Here is a 22,402-nt window from a genome sequence, read left to right on the forward strand (position 1 = left end):
TCAAGGGATCATACTTACATCAGGCACATCCTTGAATTGTCCATCTGACTTCAACTCTGAGTCATCTCCCTTACACAAGTCAACCCTGAAATATAGTAAACAATTTATCACCCCCTGACAAGAAAACACCAGAGAAACTATGACCTCAATTCACATGTCTGCGTGGGTTTCCTCCCAAGGCCAGAGTTGTACAGGTGAGGGTGGATTGGCCATGCTAAACTGCCCACAGCGTCCAGGGATGTACAGGCTAGGTGGACTGCAGAGATATAACTGTATCAAAATGCTCCAAATTCTGTGCTCATGCAGCCTGCACCTCAATGTTTCGGACAATCTGCACTTGTATTTTTAAAATAAATGGATGTTTTGGACATATGATTCTCCTCTTTTGGGTGAGGTAAGGAAGAGTCGTGAAGAATGAGCAAAGTGCGTTTCCAATATTTTCTGCTTTCATTCCTTTTTCCCCACTTTTGTTCATTATCCCTTTAAACCATCACTCAACAGAAAGCTAATTACTGGAAGAGAAAAAAAATTGAGGAGTACTGGAACAGACAGGGGAATGGCTGTTGCTATGTTGCTTATGTACAAAGCTGGCACAGAGAAAGAATACAAGGTAACTCATGTCTTTCTGTGCTGTAACCATTCCATAACTTCATGAAGTAACCTGATAAGACATGCTGAGATAGTTACAGCCTTTAGGATAACAGGAAGGATAGTGAAATGGCAAGGTGTGGGGTAGACACAGTTCAATGTGATGAAGTGTGAGGTGATGCAGTTTAGAAGGATTAATATGGAAAGATGATATATCATACATGGCAAGATTTTGAACAATGCAAATGAGCTCATATACACAAATCCGTAAAGGTGGCAGATGCAAGTTGGTTTGGTGGTTAACAGAAGAAATAGTTAACTGGGTTTATAAGTTCCATTTATACATTTGAATTTAGGAGAATGAAGGGTTATTATATTAAACATACAAGATTCTGAGGGGGCTGAAAATGTGTTGCTGGAAAAGCGCAGCAGGTCAGGCAGCATCCAAGGAGCAGGAGAATCGACATTTCGGGCATGAGCCCTTCTTCAGGAATCATTGCCCGAAACATCAATTCTCCTGCACCTTGGATGCTGCCTGACCTGCTGCGCTTTTCTAGCGACCCATTTTCAGCTCTGATCTCCAGCATCTGCAGTCCTCAATTTCTCCTAGAAGATTCTGAGGGGGCCTGATAGGGTAAATGTTGATAAAATGTTTCGACTAGTAGGGGAATTTCAAATTGTGGAAACTGTTACAAAATAAGGGGATATTCATTTGGAAATGTGATTGAAAAGAATCTCTTCTCTGAGGGGAGTGAATGTCTGGAATCCTCTATTCCAGGGAGTTGTGGAGGCTAGACACTGAAAGCATTTGAAGAGAGAGAGATAGGCTTTTGAAATTGCAGGGAGTTGAGAGCAAAGCTGAAGAGTTGACGCCTGGGCAGATCAGTCTTGATGACATAGAATGGTGGGGCCGAATGGCTTAGTCCTGTTCCTATTTCTTATGTACTTATAAACAAAGACATTGATTACAAAAGCAAGTGTATGGGACATGTTTACTCGGATTTTACCCTAGATGAGGGACTTCAGTCATGAGAAACAATCAGAAATGATTGGTAGGTTTATTCACCTTGGAACAGAGAAGGTTGAGGATAGCTAACAGAGGTTTTCAAATTAAAAAGAAGTTTTGAATGAGAAAGGGATTTCTTCTGGTGAATGAAGTCAATTACCAGACATCATAGACTCAAAAGAACCAGAAAACTGAGAATAAATGTTTCCACTCAGCGTGGTCAGGACTGTAGGACCCTGGGAAGCACCAAGGATCAGAGGGAGCTTGGTGTGCACATACTCTGGCCCCATAAGCTATCTGGGCAGGTAGATAGAGTGGTTAAGGCGACATATAGGATATGTCTTTATTTGCTGAGACACACAGAGCTTAAGAGCAAGAAGTTTATACTGGAACTGTTTAAATCACTGGTTAGGCCAGAGCTACAGCATTGTGTGCAGAGGAGATTTACCAGAATGTTGCCAGGGGCTGGAGAGTCAGTTATGACAAGGGACTGGACAGGCTGGGCTTATTTTCACTCGAGCATCGGAGGTTGAGAGATTACCTTATAGAGGTTATAAATCATGAGGAGCATGGATAGGGTGAATAGTTAAGTGTCAGGGTTGACAGGGTTGTTAAGAAGGCATACAGTGCTTTTGCTTTTATTGATGGAGGGATCAAGTTCCGGAACCATGAGGTAATGCTGCAGTTGTACAAAACTCTGGTGCGCCCACACTTGGAGTATTGTGTACAGTTCTGGTCACCACATTATAAGGAGGATGTGGAAGCTTTGGAAAGAGTGCAGAGGAGATTTACTAGGATGTTGTCTGGTATGGAGGGGAGGTCTTATGAAGAAAGGCTGAGGGACTTGAGGCTGTTTTCATTGGAGAGAAGAAGGTTGAGAGGTGACTTAATAGAGACATAAGATAATCGGAGGGTTAGATAGGGTGGACAGGGAGAGCCTTTTTCCAAGTATGGTGATGGCAAACACGAGGGGGCATAGCTTTAAACTGAGGGGTGATAGATATAGGACAGATGTCAGAGGTAGTTTCTTTAATCAGAAAGTAGTAAGAGTATGGAATGCAACGGTAGTAGATTCGCCAAGTTTAAGTGCATTTAAATTGTCATTGGACAGGCATGTGGACGTACATGGACATGTAGGTTCAATGGGCTTCAGATTGGTATGACTGGTCGGCACAACATCGAGGGCCAAAGGGCTTGTACTGGGCTGTAATGTTCTATGTTCTATGTCGCTTCTGTCGGGTGAGGGACTTCAAAACTAGAGGGCATATCTTTAAGGTGAGAGGAGGAAGTTTTAAAATAAACATGAGGAGCAACTTTTTTTTAAATACAGAGTGTGGTTGGCGTGTGGAATGAACTGCCAAAGGAAGTGGTGGATGCAGGTACAGTGACAACATTTAAAACACATTTGAGTAAGTACATGAATAGGAAAGGTTTGGAGGGATTTGGGTCAAACTCAGGTAAGCAGGACTGGTTCAGTTTGGGAATATGGTTGGTATGCACTAGTTGGGCTGAAGATGACTATGATCGAAATGAAAGCTCAATGCTTGAATTAGGGAGTTAGGGTGCCTTCCGCCGAACATCTTTCCCCAAGCTGTCCCGCCACAGCTGCCATCGTTTTACCCTTCAGTTATGTCTGATGACAGGTCGGCACCTCCTTGCTCAGCTGCTAATGAGGTTTCATCAGGCATGCCAACCCTTTCGAGGAAGCAGAGTGCTGGGTCAGCTCTCATAGCGTTGTAGCGCTCATAACCTGAAAAGAATCAAAAACAGCTGGGTCACAGCAAGCTGTCATGACTATGAACTTGAGGAGGCTCTACACCACATTTACAGAAATGTCATTAGGTCATGACAAGTTGGCACAGTGTTCAAATGACTCAGTAATCATAAATAATGTTTTAAATATTGTATCACAGAGTGCAGGGGCCCTAAAACACAATACCAATAAGCTCTAGGTGATAGAAATCTGACAACGGTCATCATGCTGAAACTTTATTTTTCTCGCTCCAGACGCTGCCTAACCTGATATATGTCTGTAATTCATACATTTTTCTGGTGAGCAGTCTTGAAGAAAGAACACCAGCTGAATCCTACCCACTTTCTCATCAACACAAAGTTATCAAGGGTAACCACAGAACAAGACCTGGGATTGACTCCTTAGTCTTTTCTGGGCTGTGCAGTACACTAGAAACGAACAGTACATTTAGCAGCTGAGGCCTGGGGAGTTCCACTACTTCTAGGTATGGCCTAATCTACTAAACATACATAAGGGTCTTTTGTACTCAGTTTCGGCTAAGAAACTGTCGTCACAGCAATGACATGATTTTACTAGGAATTGGTTCAACAATGACAATCCAAACAAGTTTCATTATGAACACAGTTCTAGCTCACTATTAAAGAATTTCTTTAAGTCATTGCTACTATGTCAGTGGTTTCCAAACTAAAACACAAATTGAACCCATGTAAATACTGATGCACATTGGGGTACCCCAACATCAAACTGCTATGGCCCCACATAGACCCTGACACATGCCTGGTTGTTAAAGCTACTAATGCCACTACAGCTCAGTGGTTAGCACTTTTGCCTCTCAGTGCCAAGGAACCGGGTTCAATTCCAGCCTCTGGCAACTCTGTTTGGAATGTGCATATTCTTCCCATTTCTGCCGGGTATTCCAGTTTCCTCTCAGTTCAAAACTGTGCAGCTTAGGGGGATTGGCCATGCTAAATTGCCCATAGTGTTCAGGGATATGCAGGCTAGGTAGCTTATCCATGGAAATGCAAGATGGGGGATGAGTCTTGGTGGGATGCTTTCCAGAGGGTCAGTGTTGACCCACTGGGCCAAATGGCTTGTTTCCACATTGTAGGGATTCTATTCTTTTCTAATCTGTTTATCGAAGCAGGGGTCTGCAACTGATCATGTGCATTTCATATTTCCATACAAACTCTAGAATGCTCATTCCCCTTCCTGACCAATTTCCCATACTTTTTAAAAAGCTCAATGTGATCAGGAAGAGTCAGTCTGGTTCGGTGAAAGGGAAATGGTGTTTAACCAATTGATTGGAATGTTTTGAAGAGGTAACATGCTTTGTGTATAAAGAGGAAGCCCCTGATGCACTGTATTTGGATTTCCAGAAAGCATTTGTCTTGGTTCCACAGAAAAGCTTATTGCACAAAGTAAGAGCTCTAGAGTGTATGGGGTAACACATTAGCACTGATAGAAGATTGGCTGACAGAAAACACAGTGGCATAAATGGTTCTTCGACAGATAGGCAGTATGTGACAAGTAGGGTCCCACAGAGATGTGTCTGAGCCGTCAACGTTTTACAATTTACATCAATGATTTACAAGAAGATATTGAAGGCATGGTGGCTAAATTTGCTGATGACAAAGATAGGTTAAAAAAACAATTCTGTGAAAAAAAATCATAAGGAGATTGCACATGAAAGCAGATGGTTGAGTGAGTGGGTAAAACTTTGGCAGATGGAGTAGAACGTGTGAAATGTGAAGTTGCTCACTTTGGTAGGAAAAATAAAAATGTACCGTATTATTTAAAAGGGGAATGGCTACAGAATTCTAGTGTGCACAGGGGTCTAGATGTCAAAGTACAGGATTTACAAAAGATTAGCTTACATGTGTATTAAGTGATTTAAGAAGGGTAATAGAATGCTACCCTTTATTTATGAGGGAAACATAAAAGGATAAAATAAATTAAATAAAAGGAATACTGGACTCAAAATTTAATTCTGTTTCTCTCTCCACCAATGCTGCCAGGCCTGCTGAGTTTCTCCAGCAATTTTGGTTTTCATTTATAAAAGTAAAGATGTCATGTTTCAATTGTATATGGCATGGGTATGAACATCCAGGGGATAGTATGCAGTTTTCATCTCCTTATTTAAGAACTTAAACATGTTGAAGGCAGTTCAGATGAGATTTACTCGATATGAGGAAAGATCAGACAGGCCAAGCTTGTTTCATAGAACATAGAACAGTACAGGCCCTTCAGCCCATGATGTTGTGCTGAGCACTTATCTTAATTTAAGATCAACCCAACCTACACACCCCTCAATTTGCTACAGTCCATGTGCTTGTCCAGCAGCTGCTTACATGTCCTAATGTCTCTGACTCTACTACCACTGCTGGCAGTGCACTCCACATACCCATCATTCTCTGCATAAAGACCCTGCCTCTGACATCTCCCCAAACCTTCTTCCAATCACTTTAAAATTATGACCCCTCATGACAGCCATTTCTGCCCTGGGGGAAAAGTCTCTGGCTATCGACTCAATCTATGCCTCTCCTTACCTTGTACACCTCTATCAAGTCACCTCGGTTCCTCCTTCTCTCTAGTGTGAAAAGACCTAGCTCACTCAACCTCTCTTCATAAAACAAGCCCTCCATTCCAGACAGTATCCTGGTAAATCTCCTCTGCACCCACCTGAAAGCATCTACATCTTTCCTATAATGAGGCGACCAGAACTGGACACAATGTTCCAAGTGTGGGCTAACCAGGTTTTATAGAGCTGCAGCAAAACCTTGCAGCTCTTAAACTCGATCCCCCTGTTAATGACAGCCAAAACACCATATGCATTCTTAACAACCCTATCAACTTGGGTAGCAACTTTGAGGGATCTATGCACATGGATCCCAAGATCCCTCTATTCCCCCACACTGCCAAGAATCCTGTCTTTAACCCTGTATTCAGCATACAAATTCGACCTTCCAAAATGAATCACTTAGCATTTATCCAGGTTGAACGCCATCTGCCACTTCTCAGCCCAGCTCTACACCCTGTCAATGTCTTGTTGTAGCCTGCAACAGCCCCTGACACTATCTACAACACCACTGACCTCTGTATCATTGGCAAACTTGCTAACCCACACTTCCACTTCTTCATCCAAGTCATTTATAAAAACCACACAGAGCAGAGGCGCAAGTACAGATTCCTGTGGAACACCACTGGTCACTGACCTCCAGATGGAATACTTTCCATCCACTACCACTTGCTGTGTTCTTTCGGCCAGCCAATTCTGTATCCAGACAGCCATATTTCTCAGTCTCCCATACCTCCTAACTTTCTGAATGAGCCAACCATGGGGAACCTTAGCAAATGCCTTACTGAAGTCCATAAACACCGCATCCACTGTTCGACCTTCATCAACTTGTCTCATCAGGTCCTCAAATAATTCAATAAGGCTTGTGAGGCATGACCTGCCCCTCACAAAGCCACGCTGACTATCTTTAATCAAACTATGTTTTTCTAAATAGTCATCAATCCCATCTCTCAGAATCTTTTTCAGAACCTTGCTTACCACAGACATAAGACTGACTGGTCTGTAATTCCCAGGGATTTCTCTATTCCATTTCTTGAACAGAGGAACAACATTCACCCCTCTCCAATCATCCGGTACTACTCCTGTGGAGAGTGAGGATACAAAGATCATCGCCAGAGGTGCAGCAATCTCATTCCCATAGTAATCTTGGTTATATCTGGTCCGGCCCTGGGGACTTATCTATCTTGATGCTTCCCAAAATTTCCAACATATCCACTTCCTTAATATCAATCTGTTCAAGCCTATTAACCTGGTCCACAGTATCCTCACTATCAACAAGGTCCCTCACTCTAGTGAATACTGAAGCAAAACACTCATTTAGGGCATCCCCTACCTTTTCAGACTCCAGACACAAGTTCCCTCCACAATCCCTGATCGGCCCTATGCTATCTGATTATTCTCTTATCCCTCACGTAAGTGTAGAATGCCCTTGGGTTTTCCCTAATCATTCCCACCAAGACTTCTCCGTGTCCCCTCCTAGCTGTCCTCAGCCCATTTTTGAGTTCTTTCCTAACTACCCTGTAATCCTCTAAAGCTGTGCCAAATCCTTGTTTCCTCAACCTTAAGAAAGCTTCCTTCTTCCATTTGACAAGAAACTCCTCTGCTCGTCATCCAAAGCTCCTTCACCTTACCATTCTTTACCTGTCTCAGTGGGACAAAGCTATCCAATACTCACAAGTGCTCCTTAAACAGCCTCCACATTTCTATTGAGTCTTTCCCATAGAACAATTGTTCCCAATTTATACTCCACAGCTCCTGTCTAACAGCATTATAATTGCCCCTCTCCCAATTAAATATCTTCCCATACTGTATATGCTCCTATCCCTCTCCATGGCTCTGGTAAAGGGGAGGCAGTTGTGGTCACTGTCACTGAAATGCTGTCCCACCGAGAGATCTGATACCTGGCCTGGTTTTTTTGCCAAATCCAATATGACTTCCCCCATTGGCCTATCTACATAGTGAGTCAAGAATCCTTTCTGGATACAGCTGACAAAATCGGCTCCATCCAGCCCAAGTGCACGGAGATTCCAATCAATATTGCGCAAGTTGATGTCACCCATAACAACAACTGTTACATTTGCACCTTTCAAAGATCTGCTGTCCAATCTGTTCTTCCATCTCTCTGCTACTATTGGGGGGTCTATCAAAAACACCCAATTAAGTGACTGTTCCTTTCTTGTTACTGACTTCCACCCATACTGACTCAGTAGATAAACCCTCCTCAACAACCCCCTTTTCTGCAGCTGTGATGCCCTCTCTAATTAACAATGCTACTCCCCTTCCTCTTTTACCCCCCTCCATGTTCTTTTTAAAATATCTAAACCCTGGAACATCCAGTAACCATTCCTGCCCCTGTGAAATCCGTGGCCTATTTAAGTTCAGCAGAATGAGAGTGATTTAACTGAAGTTTGTAAGATCATGACAAGTCGGACATGGAAAGGAAGTTTCCTATCGTGGGTCAGTCCAGAACTGGGCTGGCACTGTTTTAAGACTGATGTCAGGGAATTATTTTTCACCGATGGTGAGAGATTTTGGAACATTCTGCCTCAAAGATGGGGAAGGCAGGCCATGGAATATTTTTAGGTTACATAGACTCTTGTTAGGAAAGGGAATCAAAGTTTATCGGGGTAGATGGGCATGTGTAATTTGAAACACAAACAAATCAGCAATAGTCTTACTGAACAGTGGACCAGGCTTGAAGGGCTGAATGGTATACTACTCCATCATATGTTCATAAAACTGCTTTACAAATAGATAATTCAATAAGCATCAGCTATAACTTCTCGAGCATGTTCATTCTTAAAGACATCTTCATTTACAACACTGTCTCTTCTAAACTCAGGCATACTCCTGGGAACTCCCTGAATAAATGGACATGGCCCTGGGATCACCATATTGATAATGAATCTTTCCGAAAAACAACATTAAATTTGGAGATACTGTTGGGAACCACCTGGACAAACAACATATTCCTGAAGAACAACTCTCGATGCTGACACATTCCTGGGGACCATAAACACAGTCTTACCATGCTTGTAAACTCCAATCAGCAGGGACTTATCAGAGTCTCCACCCCACCAGTCGACTGGCATATCATTGTAGTCCACATCAGGAATCCAGACATCCAGCTTACTGCACACCAGGGGTAGATGAAGATACCATGGGTAGGTGTAGGGGAATGGGGTGGTTTAAGAAAGAGGGGGATGAGGAAGCGGGAGGGGATGGGCAGAGAGGGTAAAATGCCAGCAGGACAGAACAGAGAGGGGGGCAGTGACAGAGAAGGAGGGAGAGAATCAGAAAAGGAGCAAGAGAGACAAACACAGTTAGATCACAGTTGATTTGTATCTCAAACCCATTTTTACCCTTCTGTTCTCTACATCCTTTAATACACTCATCCAACAAAACCTATTAACTCCAGTGAACTGACACTCTCCGACCTATCCCTGGCTTCAATAGTGCTCTTGTGGAGACAGTTCCAGGTTTCCATCAGCAGCCGTGTGAAGAAGTGCTTCTTGAAGGATTCAACCCACGTATTCTGTCTCCCAGAGGAACAATACTTCACTATCTACCTGATGAAATTTTAATCCTTTTAATTACTTCAATTAGATCACCTTTCAATCTTTTAATCTTAAGGAAATATAAGCCGCATTTATGAAACTCTCCTCCCATAATATAATTTTTTTAGTCCCAATATCAATCTTCACTGCTGCGTTTGCAACACTCATACAAGGACTCATATAGGTTTTAGTCTGCTCTTAAAAGACTATACATGTTTGTGTATAGGTCAAATTTTGAAGACCTTTTTAAAGCTGAAATTACACAAGGTATTGTTTTCGAGGGGAGGAAATTCATGCTTGGCAGGAGTCAAAAAACGGACAAGAGCCAGACATCTATATAAAATAATAAACCAAAGGAAAAACCAATTATGGCCATTATTGAATATTTTTCTACAAAATAACTGCCGAGAGTGTGATGCTGGAAAAGCACAGCAGGTCAGGCAACCTCTGAGGAGCAGGGGAATCAACGTTTCGGGCATAAGCCCTTCACCAGGAAGGGCCTGAAACGTGAATTCTCCTGCTCCTCAGATGCTGCCTGACCTGCTGTGCTTTTCCATTACCACACTCTCGACTCTGATATCCAGCATCTGCAGACCTCACTTTTGTCTACAAAATAAGGATTCTGGGTAATCCAAGATGGACAACGGGAAAACTTCTGGTTGTAGCAGGCTGCTCCTTTTTTGAGATATTTTAGGTGCTGGAGATGATTTCCTTGAATTCCAGGAGCAGCAATTATTGTTTTATATGCTGTTGCATTGTTTTGGAACTTTGGAGAAAAAGAAAAGTCAAAACAACAGCACTTTTAAAAGGGAGAGGAACAGGCAAAGGCAGCACATGGTGAGGTCAGTGCAGGGGAGAGAGAGAGAGAGAGAGAATCCACACTGCTAATTGACACAGCAGAGAACCTGCGCAGTTACTGCCTTTGCTGTTTGAATTCATATATCGCTGGACAAGTAACAAAAAGGGTTGATGAGGGTAGAGTGATAGATGTGACCTATATGGACATCAGTAAGGCGTTCAACAAGGTTCCCATGGGAGACTGATTAGCAAGGGTAGATCTCATGGAATACAGGGAGAACTAGCCATTTGGATACAGAACTGGCTCAAAGGTAGAAGGCAGAGGGTGATGGTGGAGGGTTGTTTTTCAGACTGGAGGCCTGTGACCAGTGGAGTGCCACAAGAATTGGTGCTGGGTCCACTACTTTTCATCATTTATATAAATGGTTTGGATGTGAGCATAGAGGTATAGATAGTAAATATGCAGATGACACCAAAATTGGAGATGCAGTGGACAGCAAAGAAGGTTACCTCAGATTACAACAGGATCTTGATCAGATGGGCCAATGGGCTGAGAAGTGGCAGATGGACTTTAATTCAGATAAATGTGAGGTACTGCATTTTGGCAAAGGAAATCTTCGCAGGACTTACACACTTAATGGTAAGATCCTAGGGAGTGTTTCTGAACAAAGAGACCATGGAGTGCAGGCTCATTGCTCCTTGAAAGTAGAGTTGCAGGTAGGTAGTACAGTGAAGGTGGTGTTTGGTATGCTTTCCTTTATTGGTCAGAGTATTGAGTACTGGAGTTGGGAGGTCATGTTGCAGCTGTACAGGACATTGGTTAGCCACTGTTGGAATATTGCATGCAATTCTGGTCTCCTTCCTTCCAGAAAGATGTTGTGAAACTTGAAATGGTTCAGAAAAGATTTACAAGGATGTTGTCAAGGTTGAAGGATTTTAGCTATAGGGAGGGGCTGAACAGGCTGGGGCTGTTTTCCCTGGAGCGTTGGTGGCTGAGGGGTGACCTGATAGAGATTTATAAAATGAGGGGCATGGATAGGATAAATAAACAAAGTCTTTTCCCTGGGGTGGGGGAGTCCAGAACTAGAGGGCATAGGTTTAGAGTGAAAAGGGAAAGATATAAAAGAGACCTAAGGGGCAACTTTTTCACACAGAGGGTGGTACGTGTATGGAATGAGCTGCCAGAGGAAGTGGTGGAGGCTGGTACAATTGCAACATTTAAGAGGCATTTGGATGGGTATATGAATAGGAAGGGTTTGGAGGGATATGGACCGGGTGCTGGCAGGTAGGATTAGATTGGGTTGGAATATCTAGTCAGCATGGACGGGTTGGATCGAAGGATCTGTACATCTCTATGACTCTATTCTGCCTGCTACGGTTCTCTCGTACCGTATTCCAATTACCAGTACCGTAAATCCATGTAGATCTACACCTATGGACAAAAGTAAATATACATACTAGCAGGTGGTCAGGCCATCTACTAGGGGGATTTGTACAACACACAATTCATGAAATAAAAAAGAGCAGTAAAAGCCAAAAAATAACTGATCATAACTTATTTTTTAAAAAACACAAGAAGCTGTTAATAACATATAATACACACTTTACATCAAAAAACTGATATTCACAACAAAAAACTCTTCTCAGTGTATACCACAAATGTTATGGGATAGTCAGGAAGAGGCTCTTGAAAACCTAGGGTCAACTTATGCACGAGTTATGTGAAAACTACCAGACCTTTGGCCAAAAGATCAACCTACACACAAGTAGATATGGTAACTTCAGCATAAACGTCAGCAATAATGCTAAACGTCTTTGGCACTTCCAATACATCTATTTCTGTCTTTCTATCAATTTCCTGTCGAGGTCACTGTTTCTTGCTGGTTTCCAGTCTTATAGTATCTATAACCTCAATAACTCGTTTTTGCTGCTGACTGTAAACAGGCAGTTCAAAGGGTGTGTGCATTCGCACTGCACACTGATTCACAGAATGCTACCACACAGAGCAAAGCCATTCAAATATTATGCCTGTGCTGACTCTTTAAAAGACCTTTCCAATTCATCCCTCTCCTCGGTTTCCCTAAAGCCCTGCCAATCCCTTTCTCTTTACCAGCACATAATCAGCTCCTTTCTGAAAACTATGATTATACTTCTACCAATCTGGTCAGGTTTTATATTCCAGATTGCAACAATTCACGGTGTTAAAAAAGCATCATCTTCCCTCTTGTTCTAAAGAGCACCCATCAAAGGTAAAGGGAATTTGTGTGAAGATGCAGAGGATATGGGAAGAATTTTAAACAACATTTTTTGTCTCTGTATTCACAAAGGAAAGGGAAGGTGTGAATATCGTAATCCAAGAGAAGCAATGTGAAATATTGGACAAAATAACGTAACAAGAGAGGAAGTGTTAGGGGAGTTGGAAACCTTGAAAGTGGATAAGTCACCAGGGCCAGATGCATTGCTCCCTAGGATGCTGAAGGAAGTCAGGGAGGAAATAGCAGATGCCCTGTGGATTATTTTCCAGTCTTTACTAGACACAGGTGAGGAGCTGGAGAACTGGGAAAATGCAAATACGGTTGTATTGTTTAAAAAGGGAGAAAGGAAATCCAAACAATTTAAGTGAGTTAGTCTTACTTCAGTGGTACGTAAATTGTTAGAATCAATCCTGAGAGATGTGATAAACTGTCACTTAGAAAGACATAGCCCTCGTCAGGGTTAGCCAGCAGGGCTTTGTTAAGGGTAGGTCATGCTTTGAGGAAGTGACATAGGGGATCAATGAGGGCAGTGCAATAGCTGTTGTCTACATGGATTTTAGTAAGACACATGACAGACTGGTCAACAAGAAAAAACCCATGGGATACACAGTAAGGTGCTGAATTGAATCTAAAGTTGGCTTAGTAAAAGGAAGCAAACGGTAATGGTTGCCCTTGCAAATGGAAAGCTGTTTCAAGTGATGCTCCATGGGCTGGGTTTTGGTAGCCCTGCTACCAAATCTCATTTTAGTGATTTGGACTTGAACGTGTGGCACACATGGAAATTTGCAGATGACACAAAAATTGGCCATGTCATGGATATGATTGATGTTGATGGGTTGGGGGAGTGGGCAGGAAAGCAACAGATGGAGTTCAACTCTGATAAATCGGAGGTAAATGCATCTATGGAGATTAAACAGAAAAGGGGAATACACAATAAACGGGTATATACCGAGAGGCATAGATGAAGTGAGAAATCAAGGTTAGCAAGTGTACATGTCCATAAAGACAACAGTATAGGTAGATAAGGTTGTAAAGAAGGCATGTAGAATGCTCTCCTTCATTGGCAGAGGGACAGAATACAAAAGTATGGATATATTGATGAAACTGTATAAGAGTCTGGTGAGGCTCCAACAGGAAGGACATAACTGCTTTGGATTTTCTAGAATGTTGCCAGGACTGAACAACTGTTGCTATGAAGAGAGATGGGCAAGGTTGAGGTTGTTTTCCTTGGAACAGGGAAGGCTGATTGAGGTATATAAAATTGTGAGGTGTAGAGATAGAGTAGACAGGAAGAATCTGTTTCTCTTGGCAGAAAGTTCAAAAACCAAGGTCACAGATTAAAATGAACTGGCAGAAGGATTAGAGGGTACGTGAGGAAAGTCTTTTCTCCCAGCTGAGGATGGGGGGGGGTCTGGAATTTGCTGCCTGAGTTGGTGGAGGAGGCAGGGACTCAACTCTTGTAAGTTGTATCTGAATCTGTATCTTAAGTGCTATAAGCTGCCAGGCTATGGGCTGTGTGCAGGAAAATGGGATTAGGAAGGGCACCTGAGTGTCTTTGGGTTGGAATGGACAAGATGAATCAATTGGCCCCTTTCTGTGCTGTTTCATTTCTATGTTTCTATTGGAAATCACCTTAAACCTTGTTTGCTACAGCCACTATTGCTCTTGCCACTGAAAACTATCTCTGCTTTACTTGCTCAATCATAGTCCCTCATGATTAAATACAGAAAAACATTCTGGTTTGCTGCATAAAGATATAAAGGGTGAAAAAAAATAGTGAAGCCTAACCCCACCTTTATCCAATGCTCTCCTCGAACTGGGGACCAATTCTAAGCCTTCATATTTGGTTTCCCCTTCATCATGGTTAAAACCAGGAACTTCACTTTCCAAACAACAAATTGAGATTGGGATCTTCTCATTCAATATGGTTCAGCATCAGACCTTACACTTATCCATAATGCCACAGTTCTGTCAGATGACATACCTTGCATCAATACCATCCAAAGCTTTGTCAGCAGCTTCTCCTAGCACTTCCTGTTTAAGGTAATACAGCATTCGTACGCGCAGTAAGACCCTGGAAATAACCGTACAGAATAAAACAAAATCAAGCTCGAGAAAAAGAAATGAAGCATCATGCACTCATTTACATGCTGCGTCTCACCTACAACAGTGCTGTACAAGGTTGGGGAGGGGAGTTACTGAGGAGTGAGGTCTAGTACCACAGGATGACAGAACAACCAAGAAACTACTCAGTTTTAAAAATAAACACCATCTCCTTCTCTGTGTAATAAATATTTTGTTGACTCAATTCATAGCTGTAAGCAAGGTTTTGAGTTGACCCTTCTTGGCTCAGACACTATGCCCACTATGCACTCACTTGTTGCAATGTTGTTTAAGGTGTTTCTTATAGCCATCATCATGGAAGAGCACATCAGGGTTACAGCTGGCCACCCAATCAGCGTTCTTCAGCTCTGGTTGGGAGAGTGGTGTTTTTATCTTCTTGCCTTTCCGCCCCCTGGGTACAGGTGCTGATAACCCTGCAAAGAGTTAAGGCCTTACATTACTGAATGCATTGATTCCAAAATATCAATTACGTTTCAGCTCCAGGAGTTTCACCTTTACTGCTGCCCACCCTGAATTCAAACACAATATTATGACAAGGGATCTTCAACCAAGTCTGAACCCATTTTTTTCTTCTTAAATACTACATATTTCTAGCTTTTATTTAAAATTTCTAAAATGAATGGAAGGGTTTCTACAATGTAAGAGTGCTGGAAGCAAAGCCATCTATAGACTTCGAAAAGGAACTGGATAAACATTTGAAAAGAAAGAACTACAGGGTTGTAGAGAGTCAGAATAAATAGATGCTTCAAAGAATCAGCAGAAGCTTGGTGTGCTGTAAGATTCTACAGTTCTTACCAATGTCACCTGTTTCTACCATCTGCTCAGCAATCCGGTTTTCAAATGCCTCCTTTGGCCTCAAGTGACCCAATATTTGTGATCTCCCCTCTTGATCTGCTGTATAATTGAGTAAATCTCACAGTTCACATCATTCAGCCTAACTCGCTCACACTATAATGTAGCCAGGGCTGATTTTGATGACTCAATTTGTCAAATGGTCAAGAAGCATTAGGGTATGTGAAAAGTACAGAGGGGTATTTAAAAAATAAATTAAGAAAGTGAAGAGGGGGTACTGAGGAATAAACATCAGTAGGCAAAATAAAGAAAAATCCAAAGACATTTTTTAGGTACATTATGGGCAAGAGGATAAACAAGAAAAAAGTGGCACCCATTAGGAATTAAACAGAAAACAATGGATGGAGTCAGAGGATTTAGGTAAGCTTTTAAATTGTACACATATTCATAGACAAAGATCATTTGCATCAGCTAACGCTAATATTTGCTCCAAATCAGAATTACCAATTAGAATCTCATGTTAATCATACTCTTGATTATTTAGAGCCCAAATGTATCACCTCGAATTGAGGTGAAAGATTCCATATCTGAGCAACCTTTGTGTCTTGAGATATAAAACCTTCCCTTCAGTTTTTCTCCCCAACAGTCCTAGTACCAATCTGAGTTTCTGCTGATTGTGCCTGAGACAGGTTCAAGAGAACGGATATTGGAATGAGGTCTCAACTAACGACTCAGGACTAAATTAGCCTCAGGTTCTCACATACCCGAGTGATTATGTAATGCTTGATTTTGTCCATCCTTTGTGGGAGTAATAAGATCCCAGATGAAGCTTTTAATTTTCTCATCGCCTTTGTAGTGCTTCAGGCAATAAACCAGGAGAGTTCGACAAATAATCTCCATGTCCTTCTCTGTCAAGTGCCATTTGAATCGTCCATGTGAAAGAATGTCCTTCCATCTTCCCCACCTGCAAAACAGGAAGATGAGTGTTCCACCACCACTTTCACAACAGCGTTGTTCAAGTAGCTGCGTACAACTTGCCAATAAAAACAATTCTAGCAAGTAGAAACATGAGGCTGAAGCTGTAATCTCCTGAAAAGCCATTTCCCCGATGGAACCTAAATTTTGAATCAAGGAATAGGCATGGGTTTGGGTGTGCAGGCAGGGTCAGGACAGCCACTTATTTATTTTCTAGAATATCAATTATCCATTGAATTAAAAGAATATTTGTAATTAGACCTACAACTGTTTAATAATGAGACAGGTGGCATCTCTTGCTGTTCTATCACGAGAGACAGTGACAATGTACTACCATAAATCAAGTCTACAAACAGTGATTAAACAGTAATGAGACTATGAAGAGCTGAAGTTTAATTTGTAGTGATCAAAACAAGTGCTGTCAGTGATTGAAAGTTACTGGAACCAGTGTCAGCAGAGTTAACACCTTTAACAAAGTCTATTGTAAGAGAGTTGTAATCATGTCAAGAACTCTAGGCCTTTTGTCCACTTCACTAATGTTTGTTAATAGTCCCACTGACAAATGGCTTCAAACCATGAGTCACAGGGACAAATGCAACAACCAGTAGAGTTTGAGAGTTTAATGTGCCATCAAACTGAAAGTGAACAGAGAGCAACACCAGCTCACATCCTACTTCTCGTGGATATTTTTAAAAATCTGCTCATGCAACATGGGCACTGCTGGCTGGACCAGCATTTGTTACCCATCCCTAGCTGCCGTTGAGAAGGTGGGGGTGAGCTGCCTTTCTGAACCACTGCAGTCCATGTGCTGTAGGTTGACCCACAATGCTATGCAGAGGGAATTCCAGGATTTTGACCTAACGACATTGAAGGAACAGTAAAATATTTCCAAGTCAGGATGGTGAGTGGCTTGGAGGGGAATGGGTGTTCCCACATATGTGCTGCCCTTGTCCATGGTCATGGGCGAGAAGGTGCCGTCTAAGGATCTTTGGTGAATTCCTGAGTGCATCTTGGAGATAGTACACACTGCTGCTACTGAGTATCAGTGGTGGAGGGAGAAGATGTTTGTTGATGTGGTGCCAATCAAGCAGGTTGCTTTGTCCTGGATGGTGTTGACCTTCTTGAGTGTCGTTGGAGCTGCACCCATCTAGGCAAGTGGGGAGTATTCCATTACACTCCTGACTTGAGTCTTGTGGATGGTGGACAGATGTTAGTGAGCCAGGAGGCGAGATACTATTTCTAGTCTCTGACCTGCTGTTATAGCCACCGTGTTTTATGTGATGAGTCCAGTTGAGCTTCCGGGCAATGGTAACTCTCAGGATGTTAACAGGGGAGGATTCAGTGATGGCAACACCATTGACTGCCATGAGGCACTGATTAGATAGTCTCTTATTGGTGAAGGTCATTGCCTGGCATTTGTGTGGTGCAAATGTTACTTGCCACTTATGAGCCCAAGATTGGGTATTCTCCAGATCCTCTTGTATTTGAACATGGATTGCTTCAGTATCTGAGGAGTCATGAATGTGCTGAACATTGTGCAATCATCGGTGACCATCCCCACTTCTGCCCGAATGATGGAGGGAAGATCATTGATGAAGCAGATGAAGGTGGTTGGGCCTAGGACGCTACCCTGAGGAACTCCTGTAGAGATGTCCTGGAGCTGACATGACTGACCCCCAACAACAACAACCATCTTCCTACATGCCAGGTATGACTCTAACCAGTGGTGAGTTTACCCTATGATACTGATTAACTCTAGCTTTGCTACAGCTCCTTGATGCCATCCTCTTGTTAAATGTGGCCTTGATGTCAAGGATTGTGACTCTCACCTCCCCTCTGGAATTCAGCTTTTTTGTTCATGCTTGAACCAAGGCTATAATGAGGTCAGGAGCTGATGGGCCCTGGCAGGACACAAACTGGGCATCACTGAGCAGGTTATTGCTGAGCAGGTGCTGCTTGATAGCTCTGTTGATGACACCTTCCATCACTTCACTGATGATCAAGAAAAGACTGATGGAGCAGTAATTGTCCAGCTTTTGTATGCAGGACATATTTGGGCAATTTTTCCAGTTATTGGATAGATGCCAGTGTTGTAACTGTACTGGAACAGCTTGGCTAGGGGAGGGATAAATTCTGGAGCATAATTGCTCAGGACTACTACCAGAATGTTGTCAAGGCCCATCACGTTTGTAAATGATAATGGTGGTGCCTGGGACATTGTGATTTATGATTTCTGTTAAGAGTATCACTATGTCAGGCTGTTGCTTGGCCAGTCCGTGCAATAGCTCTTCCAACCTCAGCACTAGCTCCAGTTATTGAGGAGGAGAACTTTGCAGGGTCAACAGGGCTTGGATTTAGAATCCCTGCAGTGTGGAAACAGGTCCTTCGGCCCAACAAATCCACACTGACTCTCCGAAGAGTATCCATTCCCCATTTTCTACATTTAACCCTGACTAATGCACCTCACCTACACATCCCTAAATACTATGGGCAATTTAGCATAGCCAATTCACCTGACCTGCACATCTTTTGGATTGTGGGAGGAAACTGGAGCACCCAGAGGAAACCCATACAGACACAGGGAGAATGTGCAAACTCCACACAGTCACCCAAGGTTGGAATCGAACCAGGGTCCCTGGCGCTAAGAGGCAACAGTGCTAACCACCAAGCCACCATGCCGCTTTGGCTGTTTTTACCGTTGTCTTTTCCCAATGCCTCGATCAATGCCTGGTGACCTGTCAGCTTCCATTGCTTTGTTAAGACTTTGTAGAGATTGCAACAACTGAGTGGTTTGCTAAGCCATTGGAGAGGGCAGTTGAGAGTCAACCATATTGCTGCACCTTTGGAGTCACTTGTACACCAAACCAGGTGAGGATGGTAATTTCCCTCCCTGAAGGCCATTGATGAATGATATTTTTTCAACAATCGACAATAGTTTCATGGTCCTCAGTAGACTCTTAAATCCAGGTGTTTTTGTTCAAATTTGTAACTAAACGGTACCTATAAATCCCTCTCTATTCTGGTGTACCATTGTGTTGGCCTCACCCGTCTGACCACAGGAAGCAGCAGGATAAAGCCACTCACCAGCCTCCCATTCCTTCATTGTGACTGGGGCAAAACCCTGGAATTCCTTAAGGACAATATGGGTCTAACTACAGCAGATGGATTGCAGTGGTTCAAGAAGGCAGCTCATGACCACATTTCCAGGGTAACGAGGAAAGGGTGATAAATACAGGCCCAGCCGGCTACACACTTCGCCCATGAAATATTAAAAGATGTCAAAGACTGTTTCACGACATAAATTTGCTTCTCTCTTCCAATCTCTTCTACTGTCCCATCCATTTTTAGTTGATCCAGTGGATGTAAGTTTCCCCACTTTACTATTTCTAATTGCAGATATCCTGTATCCTGGTGAATATTTATCACCCCAATCAATAAGATTACTACATTACATCTGATTATCATCACACTACTGCGGGCCTTATATTACACTTCAAAATACTTCATTGGCTGTACATTTTGTGAAGTCATGAAAGGAATTGAAAGTCAATTTCTCTTACTCAAACTATTTCACTTTTTATCCAATTAACACCTAGCAGAATCCTGTGCGCACACTAACCCAAATATCAGCAGGTTCTTTTCCACTCGAAAGCATTCTGCTCGGAGATATCGGCGGGTCTTGTCATGAAGACGGCGAGATCTTGAAGGCTTATCTTCACTATCACTGTCAAGCTCAGAGAACTCCATCAACTCGTCATCCTCAAACGAATTATAATGTTTAGTTTGTTTCCTGACACGTGGTGTGTCAATCACCAAACTGTCCTGTCAGACAGAGAGAGATGTGCATCATTATTCCCTTTGGCAAAAGTGAGGACTGCAGATGCTGGAGATTAGAATCGAGACTGTGGTGCTGGAAAAGCATAGCAGGTCAGGCAGCATCCGAGGAGCAGGGAAATTGATGTAATTCTCCTGCTCCTTGGATGCTGCCTTACCTGCTGTGCTTTTCTAGCACCACACTCTCATCATTACCCCCTTTGACAAGTACTTCATTTTCTTCTTCCCAGCAACACCTCCACCAGCCACCAATTCATTCAGGCTCAGCAAAATCAAATTGGATGCTCTACCACACCATTGATTTTCAAACACTTTTCAAGTGGATTTATAATTGGTTTCTCAAACCCAACATCCAGATTGTAATTCTAATAATATTAAAATGGTGCATGTAAAGATTACTTAGGTAAAGCTTTTTTTTACAAGATAGTGATAGCTGCTGGTAAAAAGATGGTTGTGCCTGGTGCAGAGTGCGTTTTGGTTGAGCACACGGGATAGGCAAACAGTGAGCTGCAAACAGAATATGCCTGTGATTGCTGCAGGTTTACCCATGGCCACACTGAGAAAGGCACAGGAGAAACCTAAGTCAGACCTTTTCTTTACTCAAACTCAAATCAATTTATTCCCCATTTAAGCAGAGAGGAATTGTGTCACCCAATGCAAACCCACCATTGCAGCATTCCTGTATTCTACACTGGCCAGTTACTAGGCTACAATCAGAACTAAAGAACATACAAACTTGACGTTTGCTACAACTAGCATAGAGATTTTTATCTGCACCTCTTCACTCTGTAAATGCACCAAACAAATCTGAACAAGCCTCTTAGTGCTGGATGTTGACTGACTACTTAAAATGGTCACTGTTCTAACACAACATACAGCAAGTATAATACAGAACACCCTGCAAAGACTCTTTGGATCCCCAGTTTGACAATTACTTTGCTCGATTCTCAACTTTTAAACTTGACATTCTGTCATTAATACCACTTGTTCCTATTGACACACCACTCCACATCCAATTTTTAGCATCCTCACAGGTTTCACTTTACTTCATGTTCTGATGTTTTCCTCACTCATTTTCTCTCACCTACATTCCATAAATTTCATCTTAACCAAGGTGTCACCACTCTCATTCTGTTCCACAATAAGGTATGCTCAACTGCCACCCCTGTTCTGGCTGAGGTACATAAGTTACATTGAAAATAAAGACTTAATAGAAACATGAATAGCTCATTCTTTCCAATGAGCTATTACATTATTGAAAAAGTTCATAACCATTTTCCCATCACATTCCCACTTCCATCAACCTCTGACTCCTTTTGTGTCTAGACTGAGTCTGGCTCTTTCCTGAGGGGAAAAGGCACAGCATGGCTGAGGCCAGAGAAGAATCTGTCTCACGTGATTGAATCACTGATCAAGACAGGGAGAATGAAAAAGGAAAGTTGAATAACACTAACCAGAAGGATTAGTCCAGAACATCAGTATTCAGCTGGAGGCTGGCCTCAGCTGCTACTATTTCAATCACCTTACTTTTAAATTTTCTTTTGAGATGATGGCATGTCCAAGATAAGCAATGAAGCAACTTACATAAACACAAAGTGTTGGAGACACTCAGCAGGTCAGGAAGCATCTGAAATATACCGGACACGAAACAGTAACCCTTTCTCTCTTCAAGTTAACATTTCAAATACAATATGATTATTCTTCGGAAACGACGACTGTTTCTCTGTCCTCAGATGCTGCCACACCGACTACTTCTCCAGCACTTTGCTTTTATTTCAGGTTTCCAACATTTGCTGTACTTTCGCGTTTAATGAAGCAACTTACTTTTCCATTCTTTGACTCAATATCCAGCTCTGCAATTTTGGCCCATTTTTGCCAGAAGTTGGGGTCATCTAAAGAGATGTCGGTTCTGTTCCCTGATGCCACAAAACTAGCCTGCAACAGAAACAAGTCACAGTAGAGGTGATCAAAACAACACTTCCTGGAGTAGATCTTTACAGGCTACAGGAGCTGAACATAAGGTTATCGTAAAACTCCACAAACTGACCATGATCCTGAACCTGAGGAGGTCTGAATTAATTAGCACACGCTTGGGTCATGGTATAGTGCCTCAAGGGCACTATAGTGTATTCAGAACTTGCAGAT

At 42.4% G+C, this 22,402-nt stretch overlaps 1 protein-coding gene across 6 annotated transcripts in view; it reads right to left on the bottom strand.

Annotated features, from left to right (window-relative positions):
• The window catches only part of chd6 (chromodomain helicase DNA binding protein 6), a 255,925-nt gene that overhangs the window by 54,805 nt on the left and 178,718 nt on the right, over positions 1-22,402 (bottom strand). For all 6 annotated transcript variants that reach the window (XM_072556108.1, XM_072556107.1, XM_072556109.1 and 3 more), the window contains 8 exons: positions 22,082-22,192; positions 20,043-20,245; positions 16,213-16,412; positions 14,910-15,069; positions 14,517-14,606; positions 8,951-9,054; positions 3,215-3,344; positions 19-85 (listed from right to left, as the gene is read on the bottom strand). In XM_072556108.1, coding sequence (XP_072412209.1) covers positions 19-85; positions 3,215-3,344; positions 8,951-9,054; positions 14,517-14,606; positions 14,910-15,069; positions 16,213-16,412; positions 20,043-20,245; positions 22,082-22,192 — 1,065 coding nt within the window. The remainder of the gene's footprint in view (positions 1-18; positions 86-3,214; positions 3,345-8,950; positions 9,055-14,516; positions 14,607-14,909; positions 15,070-16,212; positions 16,413-20,042; positions 20,246-22,081; positions 22,193-22,402) is intronic.

The sequence above is a fragment of the Chiloscyllium punctatum genome, chromosome 37 (genome assembly GCF_047496795.1).
Source record: "Chiloscyllium punctatum isolate Juve2018m chromosome 37, sChiPun1.3, whole genome shotgun sequence".
NCBI lineage: Eukaryota > Metazoa > Chordata > Chondrichthyes > Orectolobiformes > Hemiscylliidae > Chiloscyllium > Chiloscyllium punctatum.